This window comes from Jaculus jaculus, chromosome 8 (genome assembly GCF_020740685.1).
Source record: "Jaculus jaculus isolate mJacJac1 chromosome 8, mJacJac1.mat.Y.cur, whole genome shotgun sequence".
NCBI classification, from domain to species: domain Eukaryota; kingdom Metazoa; phylum Chordata; class Mammalia; order Rodentia; family Dipodidae; genus Jaculus; species Jaculus jaculus.
In genome coordinates, this window is record NC_059109.1 from 130,211,095 (window position 1) to 130,237,744 (window position 26,650).

Genomic DNA, 26,650 nt, shown 5'->3' on the forward strand with positions numbered 1-26,650 from the left:
TGCATGGCACGCCGCCATTTCCTGCACTCCCTGCCCGCCGACAGCCCAGTCTGGGACTGTCTGCTCCTTCCGCCTGGTCCCTCCTCCCCACCATCCCCCCTTCCTCCTGCTCCCTCCTCCCCACCATCCCCCCCCCCGTTCGCCTGGTCCCTCCTCCCCACCATCCTCCTCTTCCTCCTGCTCCCTCCTCCCCACCATCCTCCTCTTCCGCCTGGTCCCTCCTCCCCACCATCCTCCTCTTCCTCCTGGTCCCTCCTCCCCACCATCCTCCTCTTCCGCCTGGTCCCTCTTCCCCAAGAGTCCTTTTTCTTCTGTCTGCTCCTCCCTCCCTCCTTCCCTCCTTCCTTCCTTGCTCCAGTTCTGGGAGCTCTTTCGCGAGCTGTCGGCATGAGTGCTCATCATCTTTGATGCGTTGCATGTTATCTGGCGTGGGCCGGGAGATGCCCAGTGGGCGCAGTGCTTGCCTTGCCAGCACGGGGATCTGAGTTCGATCCCCAGAACCCACGGGCATGGTGGTATGCCTGCAATCTAGTGCTAGGGAGGTGGTCACAGGTGAATCCCTGAGCCCACTACCTTACTAGGCAAGCTTTAGGCCTTGTCTCAAAAACTGTGCCTGGAGCCGGGGAGTGGTGGCGCACGCCTTTAATCCTAGCACTGGGGAGGCAGAGGTGGGAGAGTTCGAGGCCACCCTGAGACTACATAGGGAAATCCAGGTCAGCCTGAGCTAGAGTGAGACACTACCTAAAAAAAAAAAAAAAAAAAAAAAAAAAGAAAGAAAGAAAGAAAACTGTACATGGGGGCTGGAGAGATGGTGTAGTGGTTAAGGCGCTTGCCTGCAAAGCCAAAGGACCCAGGTTCAAGTCCCCAGGACCCACATAAACCAGATGCACAAGGTGACACATGCATCTGGAGTTTGTTTGCCTCAGCTGGTGGCCCTGACGTGCCTATTCTCTCTCCCTTTACCTCTTTCTCTCTCTCCCTCCCTTTCTCAAATAAATAAATAAAAATAAAGCATTTTAAAAATGCGTATGGCATTGGAGGAATTACCCCCGAGGTTACCCCTTGGTCTCCACATGCACACACGTGTGCCTCTGCACTCACACATGCACACACGTGTGCCTCTGCACTCACACATGCACACACGTGTGCCTCTGCACTCACACATGCGCAGTTATTTATGATGTTTATGTGCCCTCAGGTCTTAGCCCACCGAGCTGGACCATCCCAGGCACTTTTCACTGCCTCAACCCCAGCGCCTAGGAGGGCTCTGCACATCAAGGTTTTTTTTTGAGATAGGGTCTCCCTGCAGCCCAGGCTGATCTGGAATTTACCAGTCTCAGGGTGCCCTTGAATTCATACCGATCTTCCAACCTCTGCCTCCCGAGTGCCCAGCCCAACATCAGGTATTTTGCTCATGGGGGGTTTTATGAATGAATGCAAGAAGCCTGGGTTGGAGTTTAGGTGGATGGGGAGACTCAGAGCCGCTGGTGAGGGGACAGACAGGCAATGGGAAGAGGCGCGGTCGCCGAGGAGTCTCCCCACACCCGGCCTGCACCCCAGGGGATTTCAGGCCAGGGCTGCCTCACCCAAGCCTTACAGGGAAGTGGGAGAGGGAACTTCAGGTTGATGGCAAAGCCTCCGTGACAACGGCTGGCTAAACTGGTGGCAGGTTGGTTTGGGTGCTGGTGACGATGCAGTCCTGGGACACAGAAGGGCCAGTGTCCCTTCAGCCTGGATCGTCACTGGGTGGTACACAGGCCTCCGTGGAAAGGACCTCCAGAAAGGTACATGTGTCCCAGCGGGGAAAGCATCAGACCTTTGGCACAGCTGGTTCTCAGAGGCCTGCTCTAGTCTATCTCTCTGGGAACGCACACAAGTAGACAATATGAGCAGTGAGTGGGGCCCTGGGGTGAGGATCCCCCTGTGCCAAGAAGCCTTTCTCCTTTCCTCTCCTTCCCCCCTTCCTTTATTTTGAAATACAGTCTTATGTAGCCCAAGAACTCGCTATGCAGTGGAGGATGACCTTGAACTTCTGATCCGTTCGCCTTCACGTTCTGGGATTCTAGACCTCTACTACCACACCTGACCCATGTTTTCAAACAAGCAGCACCAGGTCTGGGAGCGTACCTCAGGGTTGGGGTGCCTGCCTAGCATGGGCAAGGTCCCAGGCTCCTCCAGCCCAGCATGGGATCATACAAGACTGAATAAAAGTGGCTTTGTTATGATGTTCTTGATAAAATTAGGATTAAAGATGTTGGAGGGCTGGAGAGATGGCTCAGTGGTTAAGGTGCTTGCCTGCAAAGACTAACAACCCGAGTTTACTTCTTCTCCAGAGCCCATGTCAGCCAGATGCACAGAGCGGCGCATGCATCTGGAGTTCGTCTGCAGTGGCTGAAGGCCCTGGTGTGCCTATTCTCTCTCTTTCTGTCTCTTGCCGTGTCCTCCCTCTATCCCAGTCCCTGTGCTCATCAAAAGTTAATTTTGTTGGGCTGAAGAGATGGTGTGGTGGTTTGATTCAGGTGTCCCCCATAAACTTAGGTGTTCTGAATGCTAGGTTCCCAGCTGATGGAGATTTGGGAATTAATGCCTCCTGGAAGGAGTGTATTGTTGGGGGTGGGCTTATGGGGTTTATAGCCAGTTTCCCCATGCCAGTGTGTGGCACACCCTCCTGTTGCTGTGGTCCACCTTCTGTTGGCCAGGGGGTGATGTCCACCCTCTGCTCATGCCATCGTTTTCCCCTGCCATCGTGGAGCTTCCCCTCGAGCCTGTAAGCCAAAATAAATCTCTTTTTCCCAGAAGCTACTCTTGTTGGGTGATTTCTACCAGCAATGCGAACTGGACTGCAACAGATGGCTTAGCAGTTAAGGTGCATGCCTGTGAAGCCTAAGGACCCAGGTTTGATTTTCCAGGTCCCACATAAGCCACATACACAAGGTGGTGCACGCGTCTGGAGTTCGTCTGCAGTGGCTGGAGGCCCTGGCGTGCCCATTCTCTCTCTCTCCCTCCTTCTCTGTCTCTAATAAATAAACATATAAAAATAAACATTGAAAAAGTTACTTTTGTTGGCACAGTGTGTTCTTAATAACTCTTTTACAAAAATAATCAATGCAAGCTAGAGAGATGGCTTAGTGGTTAAGGTGTTTGCCTGCAAAACCTAAGGACCCAGGTTTGACTCCCCAGGACCCACGTAAGCCAGATGTACAAGGTGGTGCATGTGTTTGTTTGCAGTGGCTGGAGGCCCTGGCGTGTCCATTCTTTCTCTATTTTCCTTTCTCTCTCTCAAATAAGTAAATATAAATAAATATAAAAATAAACATTAAAAAATTCAGTGCATACATGCATCTGGAGTTCATTTGCAGCGGCTGGAGGCCCTGACACGCCCATTCTCTCTCCCTCTCTACATCTTTCTGCTTGAAAATAAATAAATAAAACTATTGAAAAGGTTTTTGAAAGCTGAAAAAAAATTCAGGGCATAAAACAGTTCCAACAGGCCTCTCTGGGTCACAGTTACTGCTGCTTCCTCTCTGTCTACAGATGGAAAAACTGTCCCCTGCGTACATCCAAGGTTAAGTCACATAGTGGAAAGAGCTTAGCATGGGCAGGGTACATAACCAGTGCTCAAGACGTGCTGGTTAGCATGACATTGATCTTTAATTCACACCACCACACCTATCTCTCTTCTAATTTTTCTGGAAACTTGCTTCTAGAACCCTCAAGTATGGGGCAGGGGTCCCAAGCTAAAGGCCCAGGGGTCTCCCATAAAAGGAAGCTGAACAGGGGCCACCCCTCCGCCCCCGCAGCTTCCAGTTCTCGCTAGGAGCTGCTGAGTAGGGTGCTGGCATTACGTCATCTTTAAGAGAAGCTGTGTGCGTCTTCATACGGATGCATCTCACTTCCAAGTGTTTCTACCAAGTCCAATTTGTGCACTTCTTTGGGGGTCATCCTAGTTTCCAGTTGCCACATAGGACACAGAGTTCATGGTTTCCATTAACCGGGGCTGGGCAAGTTTTTCTGCCTGCCTTAGAGTCCTCACCTGCTGGGTGAGACCATCTCCCCCCCCCCAGGGCCACAGGACAATTCACTGGAAGAAAAGATACAGGCAGCAGCTGCCTCGCTCTGAGCTCCTGACTGCTGGGCACATGGGACCCTAGAATGACCTGTAGCCTATGTCAGGCTGGGAGGAAATATATTTTTTAAAAAAATGTTTTTATTTATTTATTTTGAGAGTGACAGAGAAAGAGGCAGATAAAGAGAGAGAATGGGCGCGCCAGGGCTTCCAGCCACTGCAAACGGATTCCAGATGCATGCGCCTGTTGTGCATCTGGCTAACGTGGGTCCTGGGGAATCAAGCTTCGAACCGGGGTCCTTAGGCTTCACAGGCAAGCGCTTAACCCCTAAGCCATCTCTCCAGCCCTGGGAGGAAATATTTGACATGTAATCTCATACTTGACACAAAGACATGCTCAGAGGCCTTTGGGTCATGCACTTGCACACACACCTGGGGATAAAAATTGTTTTCATGGCCGGGCGTGGTGGCGCACGCCTTTAATCCCAGCACTCGGGAGGCAGAGGTAGGAGGATCGCCGAGAGTTCAAGGCCACCCTGAGACTACATAGTGAATTCCAGGTCAGCCTGAGCCAGAGTGAGACCCTACCTCAAAAAACCAAAAAAATTAAAAAATAAATTGTTTTCATGGGGCAGGAGAGATGGCTCAGTGGTTAAGGTGCTTGCCTGCAATGCCAAACAACCTGGGTTTGATTCCCCAGTACCCACATAAAGCCAGATGCACAAAGTTGAGTTCATCTACATGAGGCTGGAAGCTCTGGGATGCCTATTCATCCTCCTTTTCTCTTTCTCCTTGCAAATAAACACATAAATTTTTAATTAATTAATTTTTTTTTTTTTTTTTTTTTTGGTTTTTCAAGGCAGGGTCTCACTCTATCCCAGGCTGACCTGGAACTCACTATGGAGTCTCAGGCTGGCCTCGAACTCACGTCGATCCTCCTACCTCTGCCTCCCAACTGCTGGGATTAAAGGCGTGCGCCACCACACCCGGCAGTGAATAAAATAATTAAAAAAATGGTTTTCGTGACCCAGTCAACGTCTTGGAAGTTTATCATACAAGGGGCTGGGGAGGTGGAGAGCGTGCAAGCCAGAGGGGTGACACAAATCACGCCACGTATACGTCCACTCACTCCCACATTCCACAGCAGAGGTTCAGTGTCTCCTCACTCCTGGCCATGCCTCTAGATCCCGTTGGATGGGAAGCTGGGGAACATGGCAGAGACCAAGGCTATCTTATCGGTCCACACCTGGGGCATTCACACATCAGCGGGGAGGCAGACGAGACACCGCACACGCACCAGCACGGTATGGTATCAGGAGGGATGAGGCATTAGGTCAGCCAGTGTGCAGTCAAGGAAGGCTTCCTGGAGGAGGAGACGGCAACGGTGGGCGGAAGCACCAGAGGACTGGTCCAGCAGACCATGGCCAGTCTTACCTGCTCCTCTTCCTCCCGCAGGCTGGGCAAGGTGCTGACGGACAGGTTGACGGCGGTGACAGTGACAAAGAGCACGGACAGGCAGGCGAACACCTTTCCAGGCAGCCCGGAGTGTGGCCTCTCCACCATGTCGCGCAGCCTCCGCATGCAGCGACCCAGGCGCCCCTCGCCGGCCGAGGGTCCCTCGCTGTCGCGGTCATCGCTGTCCAGCGGCTCGTCCTCCTCCTCGTGCTCCATCATGTCGGCGAACTCCTCGATCTTCTGCAGGTAGCGGCGCTTGCAGCAGCCGTCCAGGTGGTCCTCCGCGATGCCCCAGTAGAGCAGCTCCTCCTGGAAGGAGAGCGCGCACATCTCCCGCAGCAGCCGCAGCTTGCCGGCCCGCAGGAAGGTGAGGATGGTCCCGAAGGCCCCCGGGTTGCGGTCGAAGAAGAACTCGTTGCAGGTCACGTCGTAGTCGTCACACACGCTGAGGATGTCGTCGAAGTTGGTGCAGGCCTTGAGCTGGCCCAGCCGCGTCAGCGGGAACTCGTCCAGCGTGGTCCAGGGCAGCGAGTACTTGATGCCACCCACGTTGATGATGATCTGCCGGCGGCGGTCCCCGGGCGCGCAGCCCTGGCGGGGGTCGTCCTGGGGCCCGAGCCGCTGGGCCCGGCGGTAGAAGACCCCCTTGATGGCCTGGCGCTGCGGGAAGAAGGCAGGGTGGAGGGAGGCATCCGAAGCACAGCTCAGGGCGCTGTAGTCGTAGTCTGAGTTGTCTCCGGGTAACAGGGTCATTTTTGGGGGTTTCACATCCCTCTCGGGCCTGGGGGAGAAGGAAGAGAGAGCCTCAATGAGCCCCGCATCTCAGCTGAGCCCCCCTCACCGACGGCAGACTGTGGTCTGTGGCCCGCAGGACACAGGTTGAAGCTGGGACCTGTAGGTGCTGGAACTCGGAGGCGGAGACTCTGAGGTGTGACCGGGCACCCACGAGGGCCAGAGTGTGGCTGCGATCGGGTTAGGAGCGCCTAGGAAGAGGCACTGTCTCTCCGCGTGGAGTCCCACCATGCAGGAATCCGGCTCCTGAGACCCAGCCTGCAGACAGGGAGAAATAGATAGCTGCAGTTTGAGCCTCTAGTAGGGGGGTGAGGGGAATGGGACCAGGACAGGACCCAAGAGTGAAAACATCAGTGAAACCCTTTCCAGAGCCGCCGCTTTTTCGCCAGCAGCAGAGACCACTGCGTAGAGAATCGGAGCCCTCAGCCTGGCAGACAAGTAACACTGCCCTGTTATTGACAAAATGCTTACTATAAAAGACCTTGGTTTTGTTTTTTTCTCTCTTCTCTGTGTGTGTGTATGAGATATAGGCATGTGGGTGAAAATGTGTGTGCCATGTGCATGTGTGTGATACACACGCCACGTGCGTGTGTGTGCATAGGCCAGAGGAGACCTTTGGGTGCCTTCTCTACCATTCAGCCACATACTTGCTTGACATGGGTCTGTCTCTCAACCTGGAGCTGCTATTGGTCCATGAGCCCCAGTGACTCTGTTCTCCACCCGCACAGACTGGGGTAATAGGTGTGTGTGTGTGTGTGTGTGGCCACGCCTACATTTTTATGTGGGTTCTGGGAAATTGAACTTGGCAGTTCCCAGGCCAAGAGGTCCTCATACCGAACCACCCAGCCATCTGCCCAGCCCAACATTTTGTCTCTTTTGGAGACAGTCTCACGTAGCCCTTGGACTATGTAGCTGAGGATGACCTTGAGCTTCCGATCTGTCTGCCTTCACATCTTCACCTCCAGATTATAGAGATTATATGAGATTATAGGCATGGTGCACGTACTGCTGGGAATTGAACCCAGGACTTTGTGCATGCTAGTTAAGCACCCCAGCTGACTGTTATTAGTCTCCAGCTATGCAGCATTTTTTTAAAGTACTTTTAAATTTTATTATTTACTTACGAGAGAGAGAGAGAGATGGAGAGAATATGAATATGGGCATGTCAGGGCCTCCAGCCACTGCAAATGAACTCCAGACACATGTGCCTTCTTGTGCATCTGGCTAACGTGGGTTCTGGGGAATCGAATTTGGGTCCTCTGGCTTTGCAGGCAAATGCCTTAACCACTAAGCCATCCCTCGAGCTCCTAAAGTACTTTTAAAATTTTAATTAATTAATTAATTTTGTTTTTTTTCAAGGCAGGGTCTCACTCTAGCCCAGGCTGACCTGGAATTCACTATGTAGTCTCAGGGTGGCCTCGAACTCATAGTGATCCTCCTACCTCTGCCTCCTGAGTGCTGGAATTAAAGGCGTGAGACACCATGCCTGGCCCAGCTAACTTCCAAACAAGTTGACTTAGCTTAGAAAGACAGCACAGTACAGACCAGCGTTCCCAGCTACAGCTGACCTGGTCCTCAACCTTGAGGCACATGTGACAACGCCTGGTGGCATTTAAAAAAAATTATTTTATTTTGGGCTGGAGAGATGGCTTAGCGGTTAAGGCGCTTGCCTGCAAAGCTAAAGGACCTCCGTTCAATTATCCAGCACCCACATAAGCCAGATGCACAAGGTGGCACATGGGTCTGGAGTTCGTTTGTAGTGGCTGGAAGTCCTGGTGCACCCATTCTTTCTCTCTCTCACTCTGCCTCTTTCCCTCTCTCAAATAAATAAATAAATAAAAACAAAATAAAAATATTTTAATTCATTTATTTGAGAAATAGATAAGGAGGAGTTGAGAGAGAGAGGGAATGAATATGGGCATGCCAGGGCCTCCAGCCACTGTGAACAAATTTCAGATGCATGTGCCACCTTGTGCATTTAGCTTACGTGGGTTTTGGGGAATTAAAGCTAGGTCCTTAGGCTTCTCAGGCAAATGCCTTAACTGCTAAGCCATCTCTCCAGGCCCCTGGAGGCATTTTTGTTTTGTTTTGTTTTTTGAGGTAGGGTCTCACACTAGCCCAGGCTGACTTGGAATTCACTGTGTAGTTTCAGGGTGGTCTTGAACTCACGGTGATCCTCCTACCTCTGCCTCCCAAATGTGCCACAATGCTTGGCTCTGGCATTATTTATTTATTTATTTGACAGAGAGTGGGCACGCCAAGGCCTCCAGCCACTGCAAACGAACTCCAGACACACGCGCCCCCTTGTACATCTGGCTAACATGGGTCCCGGGGAATCGAACCTGGGTTCTCGGGCCTCATAGGCAAGCACCTTAACTGCTAAGCCAGCCTTCCAGCCTGGCTCTGGCAGTTTTGATTGTCACAACTAGTGAGCATTACTGGCTCCCAGCAGAGAGCGGCCAGAGCTGTGCTGAACAGACCTCTTACACTGCGCAGGACAGAAAGCACCTGCCACAGTTATCTGGACTCAGATCTCCACAGTGCTCAGGTGGAAAAGCTCTGGTACTGGGGTTGAGATTTTGGAGCCACACAGGTAGCCATGTTACTCAAACACAGGGTATTTCAGTTTTCTCATCTGTAAAATGAGTATAACCGTGTGACTCACTTCATAAGATGACCAAGGAGAAAGTGGGCACCTGGTGCACAGTAGGTGCTCAATAATGGCTTGTTCTCATTGCCATTAGTGTCTAAAGGGACACATTGCACTGTTTCTACAACTAGCATGCATCACTGGCCACTGAGCAGAGGCACCTGACAAAGGAAGGCTCAGTGATCAAAACGCACGTGTCAGCGAGTCACCTCGAAGACCCCGGGGGTCCTCCCAACCATCGTCCCCTTCTACACCTCCACACCTCCAGTTTCCACTGTCTGTGCGCACGCTCGGCTCCCTGGGGGAGTTCTGTTCCTGACTCGCCTGACTCACCTCCAAGTCCCTGCACCCAGCAGGGTAAAGGCTCCGAGGCCTGCTTGCTGGATCAACACGCTTCTGCGGACGAGCCAACAGCATGAGGCCAAAATATCAGTGAGCAGTGACTCTTCCTTCCCGGCCACAAAGCAAAGAGTCTGGACCATGAGAATGGGTCAGCTGGCCCGGCACCCACTCTCTGGTTCATCATATTTCTCTTGGCTTGGACAACTTTCTGACAACTGAGGATTTCATGTAAAACTCTGTATTCTTGGCTTCTCTCGAAAACTCAGAACAATTGGCAACACTCGGCGCATTCTAACTGAACAACTGCGAAGGCACGCTCCAGCCCACCACGGTCCCCACAGTCCTTTTCACCCAACTCTACCTTATCTGGTAGTTTCCTTCCTGCCCTGGCGGTGCCAGGTAATCTAAGACAACGCATAACAAAGTATTAAAGGGTTAGTACTTATTTATTTAAGAGAGAGACAGAAAGACGGAGAGAGGGAAGGAGGGAGGGAAGGAGAAAGGGAAGGTAGAGAGAGAGAGAGAGAGGGAGAGAGAGAGAATGGGCGCAACAGGGCCTATCTGATTTTATTTGAGTACTGAGGAATCGAACTTGGGGCTGGCAGGCTGAGCCATCTCTCTATCCCCAGATTGTATTTTTCAGTCTCAGATTTTTGAGGCAGGGTTTCACTATGTAGCCCAAGTTGGCCTCTGACTCTCAATCCTCCTGCCTCAGCCTTGTGAGTGCTGGGATTATAGGTGTGTTCCCCCATGGCTGATAACACATATTTAAAAAAAATATTTTTATTTATTTCACAGAGAAAGAGAGAGAGAGAATGGGCATACCAGGGCCTCCAGCCACTGCAGACGAACTCTAGATGCGTGCTCCCCTTTGTGAATCTGGCTAACATGGGTCTTGGAGAATTGAACCTGGGTCCTTTGGCTTTAGGGGCAAACGCCTTAACCATTAAGCCATCCCTCCAGCCCCTGGATAACACGTTCTTTTTAAAGATTACCATTCATAGGCCGTTGTGGTGGTGCAGGCCTATACTACCAGCATTAAGAAGGCTGAGGTAGGGCTGGAGAGATGGCTTAGCGGTTAAGCGCTTGCCTGTGAAGCCTAAGGACCCCGGTTTGAGGCTCGGTTCCCCAGGTCCCACGTTAGCCAGATGCACAAGGGGGTGCACGCGTCTGGAGTTCGTTTGCAGTGGCTGGAAGCCCTGGCGCGCCCATTCTCTCTCTCTTCCTCTATCTGTCTTTCTCTCTGTGTCTGTCGCTCTCAAATAAATAAATAAAAATTTTTTTAAAAAAAGAAGGCTGAGGTAGGAGGTCAGTGTGGGCTACATAGTGAGACTCTGTCTTAAAAAATAGGACAAAACACAGCTGGGCGTGATGGCACAAGCCTTTAATCCCAGCACTGGGGAGGCACAGAGGAGGATCGTCATGAGTTCAAGGCCAGCCTGAGACTACATAGTAAATTCCATGTCAGCCTAGGTTACAGCAAGACCCTACCTCAGGAAAAAAAAAAAAAAAAAGAAAAGAAAACACAGAACACAATCAAAGGGATGTAGCTGGTAGAGAGGGCTTGCCTGTCATGCCAAGAAACCCCAGCCCTGAAGCCTTGTGTGTTGGTGCATACCTGTAATCCCAACATTTGAAAGGATCAACTCAGCTATAAAGTGATTTCAAGATGAGCCTGGGATACATGAGATTGTCTCAAACAAAATTCAACACAACCCACCCAAAATTCAACACAACCCACCCCTCTCTAGGTAGAGGGGGCAGCTAGTTTGCTCCATGACTCGAGAGCAGGCTAAGGTGGAAGAGTCCTACGTTATAGGAGCAATACATTCCCAGTGTTCCATTGGTGCCAGGGAAGGGTGTAGGGCAGTCACACCATCTCCCATACCCACTGCAGGGATGAGAAACTGTTCTACTGGGCACCAGGGGGATGTGGGTCCTCACTTGCCAGGGTATCCTTCCTGGCAAGAGCCACTTTACAAAGGCATTGCTCCACGCTCTCCTTTGGGGAAGGCAGCAGCCTCTCAGCTCAGTTTTTGGAAGCGGGGGCACACCTGTTTAAAATTAAAAAAAAAACAAAAAACAAAAAACAAACCGGGCTTCTCAAAAAGCACTGGGAACTTCTACTTTGCCTAAAATTGGATCTCATCTCCTCCGGCTCAGGCTGCCGGGATCCCTGGGAGGGAGGCGTGGGAATATCCCTTTCAGGCTTTCCAGCTCGGCTGTTTGATCTCGCCACCAAAGACACGCGAGGCGCAAAGCAGCGGGCGGGCGTTCCCCCTGGCAAGAGCGGCAGGAAGCCACGGGGCGTCCCTCCCCTGCCCAGGTTCTCCTGGGATCCCCACCTGTAACCAGCTCCTCTGTCCAGGAATCTCCTCCCCACCGCCTCTTGTCTTTGAGAAGAAGCTTCCCTTAGTAGCAACTCCTTGATCCCCTCCCCATTGTGGGGCTTCAAGTGGAATTACTCATCTCAATGGCTATTTAGACCATAGGGCTCTAGAAACCTCTGAGAAGGCCTGAGGCAGAGCTTCAGACTTCTCCCAGGCCGTGGCTGAGCTGTCACCCAAGGTGTCGGGCATTGGAGAACTGAGGCTTGGTATTTCTAGACACCAAAGTCAAGCCCATTCGCCAGACAGGCCCCACAGCCAGCTTTTCCTCCCTTCCTCTAGCTCCGGAGAGCATGGGGGCGCCTAGGCTTGTGTCTCTGAGGGGCGCTATAGCTGCTCACAGGACGCTGGTTGGAGAATTGAGAAGTTCTGAGGAAGCTGTCACCCACTCATCCATCTTTTCTCCCTCCTTCCCTTTCTCCCTCCTTTCCTCCCTTCCTTTCCTGAACATTCTCATGTGTTGGGTGTGAGGACTCGAGAGCAAGACAGACCCTGTCCCGTCCTCGGGGCGTTGGCACTGTGTGTGTGCAGACAAGGGTCCACACAAGTTCACCAGGAATCTCAGGCTGTGATGGGTGGAAGACAGTGATGAGGAAACGATATTGTCTGGAGGGATCCAGGAGGGCTTCTTGGACAAGGGGACACCAGGCAGAGCCTCACGGATGGGACTCAGGCAGCCCTGGGGGACAGCGTCTCCAAGTAGAGATGCAACCCCAGGAATAGGCTTCCATAGTCTGAGACCAAAGGACAGGCTGAGCATCTTGGTGGGGGGGCGTGAGAGAGAGAGAGAGAGTGAGAGAGAGAGAGAGAGAGAGAGAGGGAGAGAGGGAGAGATTGGTGCACGGAAAGGCAGGGGGTATGACTGGAAGTTGGCAGATGCAGGTGGAGGGGCATGGTGGCACTCAGTAAGGAGCTGGAGTTTATTCTATGACGGGTAAGGGGCCTGTCAGGGGTAGACTGAGGCTAGGCTGGGAGACCAGACTGGAGGAAGAATCAGTCATGTTAGGAAGAAATGAGCGTTGCTTGGGCCTGTGGAGGGGACTAGAGGCTAGCATCGATTTGGGATAGACTTGGAGGAAGGGCTGACAGGAACTTGCTAAGGGATGGGCCCCGTGGGTGAGGAAAGAATCTGGATGATTCCAGCACTGCCGTTCACAGAGGTGACAGGTAGGTGGCGCTGTGATGGGCACGGAGGAGGACAGGGCCCTGAAGAGGGACGTGTGTCTCTCTCTCTCTCTCTCTCTCTCAGGCCGATGTCAGAGCAGCAGAGCTGATGTGTATGTATGTGTGTGTGTGTGTGTGTGTGTGCGTGCGCGCACTTGTATGAACCAGCAGTGTTGCAGGCAGGGGCCAGGCTACGGGGAAGCACAGTGTCCCGAACACTGTGCCCTCAGAACCCAGCGTCCTTTTGAAGCTGCGCTCCGACCCAGGCCCCAGAGGTCAGTGTGGCAGGAACCACAGGGGGATGTAGGCAGAGCCAGGTCCCCCAGATGCACACATTCCAACCCTACGAGCCCGTGTACACGTGTCACACTCTACAGCAAGGAGGAACCGAGGCTCCAGAGGGAGCAAAGGCCACTAACCAGCTGGCTGGAGACGAGGAAATCACCTTGGACTGTCTGCATGGGCTTGTGGAAACCATGGGGTCCTTTATGAGAACAAGAGGCAGAGAGAGAGAGAGAGAGAGAGAGAGAGAGCGCGCGCGAATGCAAGGGAGGGGGGACTGTCGGAGAGACATGGACGAGAGGGCCAGTGGCCATCGCTGGCTTTGATGATGGAAGGGCCTGGGAGCCATGACTTTGGGCGGCCATGGTCCATTAGGACAGACAAGGCAAGGCTTCCCTGAACAACATGGACAGGCTGAAGCGGTAGCGCAGTTGGGAGAGTGCTTGCCTCGCGTGCATGACGCCCTGGGTTCATACAGCCCCAGCCCCGCGTGAACCAGGCCAGGAAGTAATCCCAGCACACAGGAGGCGGAGGCAGGAGGTTCAGGAGTTCAAGGTCACCCTCGGCTACTGTGATGGTTGGAGTCTATTGCCATTTTGGGGGGAGGGGGTTGTGAAGACATTTCCAGGAAGGATTGACAAGGGTAAAAGACCTTCCCACAGAGTGGGCGGCCCTTCTGGTGATGGACTGTGGACCTTTCAAGGGCTGTCTGTGCTGCTGGCTGGTGCACATGTCCATCCACCCGGGTTCAGCTGTCCTCTATGAACATCGGAGCCCAGCTTCGCCAGCCTTTCTATGTGGCCTATGTGGCAACCAGCAGGTCTCCAGAAATCCTCTAGGCCTTCAGTGCCACACAGGGACCGCTGAGGCGTACAGCCACGCAGGCTGGACAGCTTCCGGGTTCTCTAACTCTCCATCCCGCAGACAGCTGCTGTGAGACTGCTCAGCCCATATCAGCTAATCCAACAAATTCCCTTTATAATACGGAGTCATTCTATTGGTTCCGCTCCTCTAGAGAATCCTGACTTACACAGCCACGTAGCAAGTTCAAGGCTGCCTGGTAGACATAACACCCCATCTCCAAGAACAAAATGGAACAAAAAAAAAGGGAGGAAGATGAGAGAGAGAGGAAGGGGCACGGCATTGCCAGGCCCACATGGACCTTCCAGGCTTTCAGAACTGGAAGACCATCAGTTCATTCGTCTTAAGTCATTCCACTTGTGACAACAGAAAGGATCACAGGCGATGGTTGAGATAAAACCGGCTCTCCTCTCCCCTGGGGGACAGAAAGCTGACTTGCTCACACGAGGGAAGAGCTGCACAAGAGCCCATCCATGTTGAAATCAGCAGCCCTGGGTTCAAGGCCTGTACTGACTTTGGGCGGACTCACTTTGCTCATCTGCAGAATGGGGATACTGAGGAGAGCAGTGCACACGAGCCATGTGCTTGTCCCTGTGCCTGGCACAGTGCAGCCTCAGCAGACACCTGCTGCATTAGCATCAGCCACGAGGAGAGTCCACTGTCCGCCCTCACCCATCAGCCAAGACCTGATCTGCTCGGGGCTTGGTCTCAGCTTCCTTTGATTCTCGCAGCCCGGGGCAGAAGGGAGTGCAGTCTGGCTGGCTCTCTGGGAAGACCACCGAGTAGAACTAAGGGGAGTGTGGGATGTTGTGACCCTGAGATCCTGGAACCCCATTCCTGGGCCCGTTTCCTAGAACTGGGACCACAGAAGTGACGGGTGACATGGTCGCTAATAAACGACCTGCCCTTGAACCTTTGGCTCAAGGTTTGCTCCAGGGACTCTGATCTCTGAGAGGAATCAGGTGCAAGAATGTTGCCCGCGTTACCTGTGGCCGTCGGAGGTCCCTAGCGTCCAGCCTCGGGGACTGTCATGGTAGAGGCAGGTTGCAGAATGCAAGGGAAGCAGCAGTGATGGGGTGGAGGGTTAGCAGCTCTCATAGGTTTTAAAGACAGCGAGCCGCAGGGGGGAAAGCAACAGAAGTTCACAGCTCTTTGCTATTTATGTACATGAACACACACACACACACACACATGCGCGCACGCGTCACATAGTTGACAAGGACTCAAATGCATGCAAGGAGCCAGGTTAGCCACATGGAAGACCCTGGAAGGAGAGGAGAAGGAGACCAAGCCCAAGAATGAGAACAAGGAGAAAACTGTGGAAGATGAGACAGCCGGGCACTGCCAAGGGGGAGGAGATAGACAGGTGGTCCCCATAACTCTTGGTCACCAAGGTTACAAGAAGAAAATGAAGAGCACAGACCCCAAAGCCTCTACTCTGTGATGCCTGGGTGCTTGGCCAAGATACTGGACACCTGGCATCCTACTTAGACCTCCTGTCAGGTAGACAGGAAGGTCCCAGAATCATGTCAAACTTTGCCAGCAAGTCTTCCGGCGAGAAGGGGAGGGAGGAAACTATGAATGTCTGGAGACCCCAGGGGGCGACAGGGCTACATTGTAGGAGTAGAGATCCTTCCTTCCGTCATTTAGACTTTATTTATTTACTTTATTTTGAGAGAGAAAGAGAGACATAAGGAAGCAGAAGGGGTGGGAGGGAGCGTGCGCATCAAGGCCTCTAGCCACTGCAAACGAACTGCAGATACATGCGCCATCTTGTGCATCCGGCTTATGTGGGTACTGGGGAATAGAACCTGGGTCCTTAGGCTTCACAGGTGAGTGCCTTAACCACTAAGCCATCTCTCCCGCCCAACCCTCCCTTCTGGCTTGCCAGAAACATCTTCACTGGGGTCACGTTTGCTCCATTCTCCAGTTCAGAGGACCCTGGTACTCCTGAGGCCATTTCCCATCCTCCTATCTGGAAGCAAGATGGTGCCCAGGAGCTTTGACTGAGTCCAGCACACATTTCCAAGGATAAGTGATCACTCAAGTGTGCTAAGTTCTCAGAGCAGTCAGACCCACCATGGGCTCAGCATATTGTATGGCGCAGGAGCTGGGTAGGATTTAGGGGGGGACAGTGTGAAGGGCCCTGCAGTGTACGTACTTATACAGCCTCTGGCCTCTCCGAGCCACCCCTGCCCTGGAAAACAAGGCCTGGCGAGTACAGGTTTTCGGGAGGTTTTAGTCATCATCTGCCCCATGGTCAGTCACATCCATCAAGGACGGAAAAGGGTTCTGTGAACTGTCACATGCTTGAGTCTCTTTCAAGAGACCGCTGGTCTGCCCTCTGCTCTTCTGTCTAAACGCAGCCCTTCAGAGGAGCTCTGGGCCCTTGCTTGAGGGTGAGAGGGGCGCGGAGGGAGCGCTCCGCCCCACCAGGACATAAATAGCACCACTCACGGCTTCCCCTCCACTGCTCAGTCACTAAGTGCCAGGCGTGGCGCCAGGAGCACTAATTGCAGGAGCCTGTCCTTTCCTAAAAGGCAGGCGTTATCAGCTGGGCGGGGCCATGCATGGCCAGCAACCCCAGTCCTGTGGGGGGTGGAGACCAGAGAATCTCTGGGGCTTGTTGACAACAGCTTCAGGTTCAGCGAGCCACTCTATCTCAAGGAAACACACAGATGAGCAATAGAGGAAGATGCCTAATATACCCGTCTGACCTCAGCGTGTGTGCACATGGTGCACACACACATACACACACACACACACCACATATAAACACAAACACACACACATAAAAAGGCAGGCATTATTATGAACATTCCCATTTTACAGATGGGAAAACTGAGGCTCAGAGAAATGACCACACATGACTAAGTGGTACATGATGAAGCCAGAGTCAAATACGGTCGGTGGGACTCCAAGCCAGGCCTCTTGGACCCCCACGTTCCACTGTTCCTTGCGGGAAAACAAGATGGTTGGCTTTTCTGCCAAATACGGGGAGCTGGAGGCTGGATGTCCCCTCTGTTTTCTATAGACAAGCTTTGGGAACTGGGAAGCAGGTATTCCCAGTTTGTATCTGCGGTACAGCAGGACAGGAAACCAACGTGTTTGGTTTTGTTCAGCTTTGGGCTGCTGATCACAGCAGCAGAGGGGAGAGCAAAGAGGGCCGTGAGCCAAGGACTGCAGCCGGCTTCTAGGACAGGGAGCACGTGCGGGTTCTCCCTGGAAAGGGTGTGTCGATTTCAGCCTACTGGGAACCACTTTGGATTGCTGATCTTCCCCAACTCTAAGACAGTAAACGCCTGATGCTTGAAGGGCCACATTTCTGCTAATCCATGAAAGCAGGAATCTAACACAACAACTGGGGAATTTTCTAGAAGTAAGGTGTTTTGTTTCTTAAGCTCTTGGTGCCTTGAATCCTATTTCTCCACCATGCCGGTCCTAACCGAGAGGGACTTGGGGATCTGTCTGTAGGCTATGCTTCCCTGACCCTGGGCGTTTTGTTTCTCAGCCTGTGAACCTCATCTGTCAGGATGAGGACTCTTGGCTGGGCTGATTCAAAGCCGGTGATGCTGCATTCACCAATTAAATCGTTAATCAAAATGGATCCAGCCATTAGCCTACCCAGGTCCTGGCGTGCTGGTCCCAGTAATGGTTCGGTCTTGTGCGGGAATCTGTCTTAGCTGTCTGCTGTCCATCCTTGCCACGACCCAGTCACCACAGACCCCAGCCTTGCCTCCTGGGAGCTGGGCTCAAGGCCCTGGGGGATTATGTGTTGGGATCCATGTCCACGTCTGTCCCTCACCTGCACTAGGATGAGAACAATGTGCCAGACTGTCGCCTGCTGCCTCTAGGGCTACCTGGCTCTACTGCTGGCGAAATGACGCTCAATGTGTGCCTGTCCTCTACCGGGAGTAGGGCCGAGCTGGGCCAGGACACCTGCTCCACTTGTCTCCTGGTAGCGGGAAGCTGGCTGAAGCAGACCTGCACTGGGGACCCAGGGGCCGCAGGGAGGACTGCTCGCAAGGACAGCACAGGTAGGGGACAAAAGTCACATAGCGCAGGACACAACCTCAGGCGCAATTCAAATCCTGTCTGTGACAAATTTCCCTCTTCAGAGACAATCTTCCAGGTCACACGAATGGCCAGCAGTGATCGAAGGCTTGTGGCAGCCTCCCTGGCCCTCTCTTCTTATTAATTCTACTTAGGGGATATTTCCAGCCATCACTTCCCACCCAAGGGTCCCACTTTCGGGTCTAGTCAGTTAATCCAGATTGAGCCCTTGTACTCGCATTCCTCTGGGAATACGCTATCATTCAGTAGGAAATGGGTTGTGGAGAAAGGACAGTTAAGTTAAGGGTGAAGCCCTTAGACGTGGTGTGTGTTGTTTGCCCCTCCCTGTTTGCAGGACACCCCTCTGCTCTTCCATCTCCCTGGGGAAATCCCTCACCTCTTGCCAGCACCCAGCGCAGCCTGGTGCCAAGAGCTCAAAGCAGCTCCACCAGCCTCCGGGGTGCCCCACGGTCTGGGTCTCCCAGCCCTGGGAGAAGGGTCCAGTATCTTGTTTCCAGCACACTCACCCCTCTGTGGGTTGGGAGTGTGTCCCACCACGACAGACATCTTTCCACGGGCATGGGCTGGCATGGAGCAGGGATACTAAGTCACCCTGGGAGGGGGCGGTCAGGCCTTGCCTCACTCTCCTCCCTTGCCACCCAGCAGGTGCCTCTGCAAAGCTGTGAACGCTGCACAAGACACGGGGCTTGGCGCCTCCTGAGAAGCCCACCCAAGAAAGAGGGTGTGGCCTGGTCATGTGCCCATGCCACTGCCCGAATTTCTAGCAGCGCCACTTGTAATTTGGAGGCATCTGCTGTGGTGACTGTTAGTGTGGGAGTGTCAAACACCCTAGTGAATACACCTTTGCTCAGTTTCACAGGGGCAGTTCCTGCCCCTCCCTTCCCCTCCCCTCCCTTCCCCTCCCCTCCCCTCCCCTCCTCTCCCCTCCGTTCTTCTTCTGGCACTTAGCTCAGAGTGTCAGTGAAGGGGGTGTCTACATCTCCTCATTCCTATCACCCTCACCCCTGGAAACTCCGGTGCCCAGCACCCTTCCAACGCACCAGAATAGCGAAGGCATAAGCAAATGTTTGCTAAATGGACAGCCTCGCTGATAATCGTGCCCACCATAACATCAGACCAGCGTTTCTCGGCCCGCTGAAGCCCGCTATTGCTATGCCTTAAGGGGCTTTGTAGAAATTCATTTTTCCTTTCCAAGACGCCCCTCCCTTCCACACACACTGAACGCATTAGACAAAGCCAACCTTGGGCTGTTGGGGTTGTAGCTGTGACCTTGTCTCAGTCTCCCTAAGCTGCGTGAAGACTGCCCGCCCTTATCATCTCCCCATCCCTTTCACTTTTCTCCCCCCCCCCCCACACACAGTGTTTCCGTCCTGTTTGTTGGCCCGTTGGAAGGACGTCGAATGCTTCCCATGGTGAGCAGCCCCATGGTGGGTGCCCGGCCAATTTTTGTACAATCCAAGCAAGGAATGCAGGAACTTGCCTCTCTTTTCCCATCTCGCGGGAAGACTCCAATCTATGCAGGCTGGACGGAAACCCCTGGGGCGAGGGAGACCCACTAACTTCCCGACCAGAAACTGGGGTGGCCCGGGGATTGACCCTGGGCCCCTAGCGCCTTGCACACAGTAGGCGCTCCACAAGCGCTGGCTGAATTCATAGGTAGCGGACGGCTCAATGAGGCCCACGAGTGGGGCTTGCTCCATTCGGTGCCTATAGATAGATAATGGATGAGCAAGTGACAGACCCCCCCTCTTCCCACCTCCCCTCTTCCCGGGATCCGGCAGGTAAGCCCCCCCTCCCCCAGCAGAAACCCGGGCCCACACTCAGGATGCGCCCTCTCTTAGTTTCTTGGTCCCCGCCAGGGTCACGGATCCCGAATACTTAGCATCCCGGGGGAGGAACCGAAGCGGGAAACGTATGGTCACCAGCGGCTGCCCGCGGGTCCTGGGGGCGCCCTGGGCTCTCCTCGGGCGGGTTCCGCGGACGTCCCCAGGTGCGTCCGTGGGTACGGCCACGTGTGGCGTCCCCCTCTCCCCGGGAGGAGCCCGAGTTTGCGGGCGCGGGGTCCCGCCCGTGGCCCCTCTGCGTCCGGCGAGGCTGCGGCGCGCAAACTTCCCACCTCGAGTTCCCGTGGCGGCGTCCCCGTGTCGGAGTTGGCCGGGCCGCAGCTCCGGGCCCCCGGGGCAGGCGGATCGCTGAGCCCCGTGGACACCGGCGGCCGCCCGCGACGTCCCGCTCCGTTACCCACCCTTCCTTCCCCGTCCCCGGGCCTCGGCGAAACTTCGGCCCCGGGGACCGCTCCGCAGGGCGCACGGACCCCGGGCCGTCCCGCCTCCGCCTCCGGGTCCCCGCCGGGCTGCGAGTGCGCCGGCAGCGCGGCACGGCGCGGCGGCCGCCGGGGGAGGAGGGAGCGGGGCGGGAGGCGGGACGGAGGGAGGGGACTGCCCGCCTGCAAGCACGCGCACGGGGCGGGGACAGCGGGCCGCGGCGGGAGACCGGGGGCCTCGCGCGTACCGGCCCCGGGGCACCCCCTCCCCGGCACACCGACCCCCTCCCTCGCCCCGGGGGGCGCCGTCGCCGTCCCCTTTCCCGCGCCTTCCCTCCTCCCCCACGACCTCTGGGTCCTGGGGCTGCCTGGCCCCGGGGCTGGGGTCAGCTCTCCGGGTCGCGTGCTGTCCCGGGGGTGTCGTGGGCCCCTCGAGTCACCGCCCCAGGGGATGCGCAGGCCGCGCGCTGAAGCCCCTGGCGCCTCCCGATGCGCTTCCCCGTCTGCGGACCCCCTGCGCCGCGGGGTCTCCGGGCTTTTCTCGGGAGCTCCGGGCTCCACGGGGGTCCGGGCGGGACCGCTCTCAGCACTGCCCAGGGCTCTGCGAGCGGTTCCGGAAAGCAGCTGCGTCCTGGGGCAGGAGGGCGCTCTCAATCACTGGGCCTTTTCCACTGGGGCCTTTGGGTCCTCCCTGCCGCTGTGGCCCAAGAGCTGCATGACCTTTGTCGTATGAACTTTTTAGGGACAGAGTATGTCATGCCTGGCGCTCTCCTCTTTAGACCTGTGCGCTCCAGAGGTCCAGACGCAGGCGCTCCAGGGGACCTCAGAGTTGATGGTAGTCTCCCAAATTGCTGGAGTTTGGGTGGGAGGTCGCCACTGGAGAGAAGAGGCTGCCACTGTTAGGCCAGTCTCCCTCTCTCTCTCTCTCTCTCTCTCTCTCTCTCTCTCTCTCTCTCTTTCTTTCTTTCTTTCTTTCTTTCTTTCTTTCCCTCTCTCTCTCCTTCCTTCCTTCCTTCCTTCCTTCCTTCCTTCCTTCCTTCCTTCCTTCCTTCCTCTTTTTTTTTTTTTGAAGGGGGTGTGGTTCGAGGTAAGGTCTCGCTTTAGCCCAGGCTGACCTGGAATTCACTATGTAGTCTCAGGGTGGCCTCGAACTCATGGCGATCCTCCTCCCACTACCTCCAGAGTGCTGGGATTAAAGGCGTGCGCCACCATGCCCTGCTCAGGCCAGTTTCTTGAGTGTTACCCTCACTTCCCCTCGGTCGGAAAAGCAAGAAAGGATATGCCGAAACCAGGCCGCAGGGAGCTGGGCGCCCCACTCCTGATCCGGCTTTACCAGAGAGGGTTAGGGCCAAGTCAGCAAACATGAGCCCACTGGCTAGTGGAGGCAGGTGGCCAGAACAGGCGAGGACCTTCCCCCAAGAGCTCTCCTGATGCGGCAGAGGCAATGCCCAAAGAAGCAGCATGGGGGATTGTGGGAAGCAGAGGAGAGGCGCATTCGGAGAAGTTCTTAGATTAGTGAGGGAGGACCCTAACAGGAGCGGCAAGACCCAGATCCCCTGGCTGGGAGAAGGGCTGGGAGGAGACCTCCACGTGGGGACAGAACAGTAAAGGCAGAAACCTGGAAGGGAAGACAGGGGATGCTGGAGGAACTGAAAGGAAGCCAGTCAGGCGGGCAGGGAAAGGGACAAGGACCGTGTGGACTGTGGATGTCATGTCTCTGATCATGTGCATGGCCGCCTGGTCCACAGCAGCCTCTCAGGGGGAACAGTTGGGATGGTCTGGGAGTCAGACCAGGCCACTGCTGTCACAGAGACGATAGGACACGGATGCGGTCAGGGGTTCTCCGAACCTTACTGAACACCCACCAGAGTCCTCTGGAGAGCTTGTGCAAACCCAGAGGGCTAGCCCCACCCTAGAGTTCCCGATTCAGTGGGTTTTGTCTGGGACCTTTCCAGTAAGATCCCTGGCTAGAGATCTAGACTTTGAGAACCGTTGCTGTTGGAAGCTTGAGCCCCAACCCAGCTAGGTCTGACTTCAGAGCCCACACAAGTTACTAGTTCCATTGAAGGGCTCAAGCCCTTTGTGAAGGATCCTGGGAATACATCACCACCTTTGATCGGAACCTCCCTCTGGGCTGCGCCTGAATCACATGCTGGGGTAGCAGCAGATCCAGCAGCGCATACAAGGCCTGGATTCCCTGCTACCCACACACACAGACGCAGGTTGTGCTCAGAAGTTAGACTCCTGCCTGATTTTACTGATCTTATCCCCTGACTGTTCCACAATGTCCAATAAAATCCTTCTAAATCCTTTTAAGGCATTCTGTCTTTACAATTCCTCCCTCCCGTTAAAGCCTTACAGATTTTCAGCTCTTCTCTTTCCATCTTCATTTCCCACCTGAGAAGCATCCTGCCGGAGCTGTCCTGTGGAGAGAGGCGCTCATGGTGCTGGGGAATGGTGTTCAAAGACAGGGACCATCAGCTTGCTAAGCACTAGGTGCCAGGCGGTTGCTGAGGGATCTGTAGTTATCAGAGGCACACAGTAAACCAGTAGGCGGGCTGTGACACACAGATCTGTTTTATTTGTCCCCACTGGGTTAATTAAAAAAATTTTTTTTTTTTGTTTTTGTTTTTTCAATGTAGGGTCTCACTCTAGCCCAGGCTGGCCTGGACTTCACTATGGAGTCTCAGGGTGGCCTCGAATTTATGGCGATCCTCCTACCTCTGCCTTCTGAGTGCTGGGATTAAAGGTGTATGCCACCACGCCTGGCCAATTAATTGTTATTTTTTATTTATTAATTATTTAGCTTTTTGAGGTAGGGTCTTGCTTGAGCCCAGGCTGACCTGGGATTCACTATGTAGTCTCAGGGTGGCCTTGAACATGCAATGATCCTCCTACCTCTGCCTCCTGAGAGCTGGGATTTAAGGCATGCACCACCACACCTGGCTCAATTAAAAAAAATTTTAAACTGGTTACCAACATTTAAAAATCAGATTTCATGTGTATTTTTTCCTTTTGGACACTGAGAGACCTGGGTCAACATCCTTTATTCCCTCCCCCTGCCTTTAGTGTTTGAGATAGGGTTTCATGTAGCCCAGGTTATCTTCTAACTTGCTATGTATCTGAGGATGACCTTGAACTGTGATCCTCTTACCTCCCTAGCCAGCATCTTATTTATTTATTTTTTTTGAGATAGGGTCTCACTCTAGCCCAGGTTGACTTGGAATTCACTATGGAGTCTCAGGGTGGCCTTGAACTCATGGCGATCTTCCTACCTTTGCCTCCCGAGATCTGGGATTAAAGGCGTGTGCCACCACGCCTGGCTCAGCATCTTTTTTTTTTTTAAAAAAAAACTTAATTAATTAATATATTTGCAAGCAGAGAGAGACAGAGAGAAGAGAGACAGACAAAGAAAATGGACATGCCAGGGCCTCCAGCCACTGTAAAAGAACTCCAGATGCATGCAGTTCTCTTTGTGCATCTCCTGGCCAGCATCCTTAAAGGAACAGTTCTGTGGGTAGTGTAAAAGTTCCCTGTAGTTTGCTCCTCAGCCCAGACTGTGCCTTTTTTTTTTTTTTTAGAAAAATTTCTTTTTCTTTACTTATTTGAGAGAGGTGCATACACAAGCATATACATACATACATACACTCACACATACACACATATGTGTGTGTGTGTGTGTGTTTGTGTGTGTGTGTACATGGAGAGAGAGAGAGAGGAGGGGAGGGAGAGGATGGGCGTGCCAGGGACTCCAGGCACTGCAAACAAACTCCAGACATATGTGCTACCTTGTGCATTTGGCTTCCGTGGGTACTGGGACATCCAGCCTAGGTTCTTAGGCTTTGCAGACAAGCTCCTTAACCACTAAGTCATTTCTCCAGCCCCATAGCATGCCTTTTTAAGTTATAGACAGGTCCCTGGAAGCCAGAGTTGGTGACCTGTCATCTTGGCAAATTGCCCCGTGGTCACGGGATATTTGGCCATGGATCTGTCCGATCCCAAGGCCAAAGGAGGGTTGAAAACCTCCTGTGGGGACAGGAGGAGATGTGTGAGCGCTGGTCCCGGTACATGCCTTAAAAGGGAGTTTCTGTCAGCAAGTTAAGAATATATTTTCTTTCCCATCCATGAGCTGTCAGCAAGTCTGGGCTGTTTTTCCAAGACAGGAAGGAAGGGTCTCCTGCACAGCTGTCCAGTGTTTTCATGCATCCACCCCCCACCCCCTGACACGAGAAGACTGAGATTAGATAAGAGGTGAGGGAGCTTGGACTGGCTAGCGGGGGGGTAAGCCTTGTCTCCTGGCCTGGATGTTCCTGGGTTTGTGGGGTTTGCTCACTGTCAGGAAAGGGCTGGTCACTCAGTCAAGTCAGAGGGAGAAGGGAGCAGGCATCCTTCACTGTTTGTTTGTTTATTTATTTATATGTTTATGTGTGTGTGTGTGAGAGAGAGAGAGGGAAAGAGAGAGAGAATGGGCACGCCAGGGCCTCCAGCCACTGCAAACGAACTCCAGACACATGTGCCCCCTTTTGTGCATCTGGCTAACGTGGGTCCTGGGGAATTGAGCCTTGAACCAAGGTCCTTAGGCTTCACAGGCAAGTGCTTAACCACTGAGCCATCTCTCCAGCTCCAGACTGGCCTTTTTATGAGAGAGAGAGAGAGAGAGAGAGAGAGAGAGAGAGAGAGAGAGAGAGAATGAGAATTGGTGTGCTAGGGCCTCCAGCCACTGTAATGGAACTCTAGACACACGTGCCACCTTGTACACATGTGCAACCTTGGGTGTGAGGCAACTTGTGCGTCTGGCTTACATGGGATCTGGGGAGTTGGGCTTTGCAGGCAAGTGTCTTAATCACTAAGCCATCTCTCCAGCTTCTTTATTTAGTTTTTAAAAATTTGGTAATTTGTTAATGACATTTTCTGAATTCATTTTAAAATACTATCTTGAAATGTTACTGGCTATTCTTACCAAGCTTTTTGGAAGTCGTTAAAGTTTGCACCCCACCTGTTTCTTCCCAGCTCCAGACCTGTTCCCAGGCCCCAGCTCTTCACAGAGAGCTCAGAACAGAGAGTCAAGACCAGGTTTGTGTCCAGCCTCTGTCCTCGGCCACAGGTTCCCATGGCACTCTGATTTTCTTAGCTTGGAGTGAAAGCTCATCATCCTTCCAGGGAAGATTAAACCCTGACTCTGATTCTAGAATGACCCACAAGCCCCACAGAGCTCGGACAGGCGGTGCACTGAATTATTCCCCTTGATGGTTTGGGGACCTTTTAGGCCTCGCCAGCCCCACCTGTGATGAGATGCCACTCGCTGTTTTTCTCCTGGCACCCCATGCAGGGTGTTGCCTGGTGCCCAGCCAGTCTCCATGGATGCTGTGTGCAATGGTATCGAGCTGAGCCCATGGTCACTTCCTCTCCTGAGGAGTGTTCAGCTTGGGGGGTATGCCAGACACCCGATTCTCTGACAGCTCAGGTTTTATTTCCTGTTCCATTCATGGGATCATTTGGCAGACCTTTGATATGTGAAGCACTGAGCCAGCACTTGGGCTGCAAAAACCACGGCTGTGGCCTGACTTGTTAATATGGGGCCTTCCAGGTGAGATTCACAGCCAGTCCCATCTCCAGATACGGTCAGCCCCTGGCAGCAGGAGCCTTCTCCACACTGTGCTGTGTTTGGGATCCCAAGCCCAGCACACAGCTGTAAGCTGAGGCTTTCTGCTCCTTCTAACTTCCCCTTTCCCTCTATCCCTCCTCAGGCCGTGGTTCCTCTACCCTGATCACTTGCTTCGGAATCCCCTGGAAACCTACCTTCTGCAATCCTTGCTTTCACCTGCTCAGCCCTGCAGGCTCTTGAGATCTTCACCGGCAGTGCTTTGCACTGACAGATGCACATCATGTACATCATGGCTTGGTGAGGGGCACATGGAAAACGCGCGCGCGTGTGTTTGTGTGTGTGTGTGTGTGTGTATGTGTGTGTGTGCTCGTGCATGCATGACTGTTGGATTAACTTGGAAGAGTAGAGTCAGGCAGGAAAGTGTTTGCCCTGAATCCAGTTCATTTACATCTTTTAAATTTTTTCTTTTTCCAGGTAGGGTCTCCCTCTAGCCCAGGCTGACCTGGAATGGACTATGTATAAGTCTCAGGGTGGCCTCGAACTCAGGGTGATCCTCCTACCTCTGCCTCCCGAGTGCTGGGACTAAATGCGTGCACCACCATGCCTGGCTCCCCAGTTCATTTCTAGAACTCAGATGACTATTTGAACTTGACCAACTCTGTGTGCCCTGTGTGTGTGGAGTTACTGCTAGTAGCAGCATATTATTATA

At 53.6% G+C, this 26,650-nt stretch overlaps 1 protein-coding gene and 1 long non-coding RNA gene across 3 annotated transcripts in view; one reads left to right on the forward strand and one right to left on the reverse strand.

Moving 5' to 3' along the window:
- The window catches only part of Kcng1 (potassium voltage-gated channel modifier subfamily G member 1), a 24,819-nt gene extending 4,447 nt beyond the window's left edge, over positions 1-20,372 (reverse strand). The window contains exons 1-3 of one of the 2 annotated variants that reach the window (XM_045155712.1): positions 20,319-20,372; positions 6,414-6,571; positions 5,501-6,302 (exon numbers count right to left, since the gene is read on the reverse strand). In XM_045155712.1, the coding sequence (XP_045011647.1) occupies positions 5,501-6,302; positions 6,414-6,544 (933 nt within the window). In that variant the 5' untranslated portion in view covers positions 6,545-6,571; positions 20,319-20,372. Of the gene's footprint in view, positions 1-5,500; positions 6,303-6,413; positions 6,572-20,189; positions 20,284-20,318 lie in introns of those variants that run through there. The other variant, XM_045155711.1, reaches the window with a different exon arrangement.
- On the forward strand, positions 19,787-26,216 carry LOC123462711. Its single transcript, XR_006638477.1, has 3 exons — positions 19,787-19,854; positions 25,347-25,409; positions 26,084-26,216. It is a non-coding gene; the product is annotated as an uncharacterized LOC123462711 (long non-coding RNA).
- The last annotated feature ends 434 nt before the right edge of the window (positions 26,217-26,650 follow it).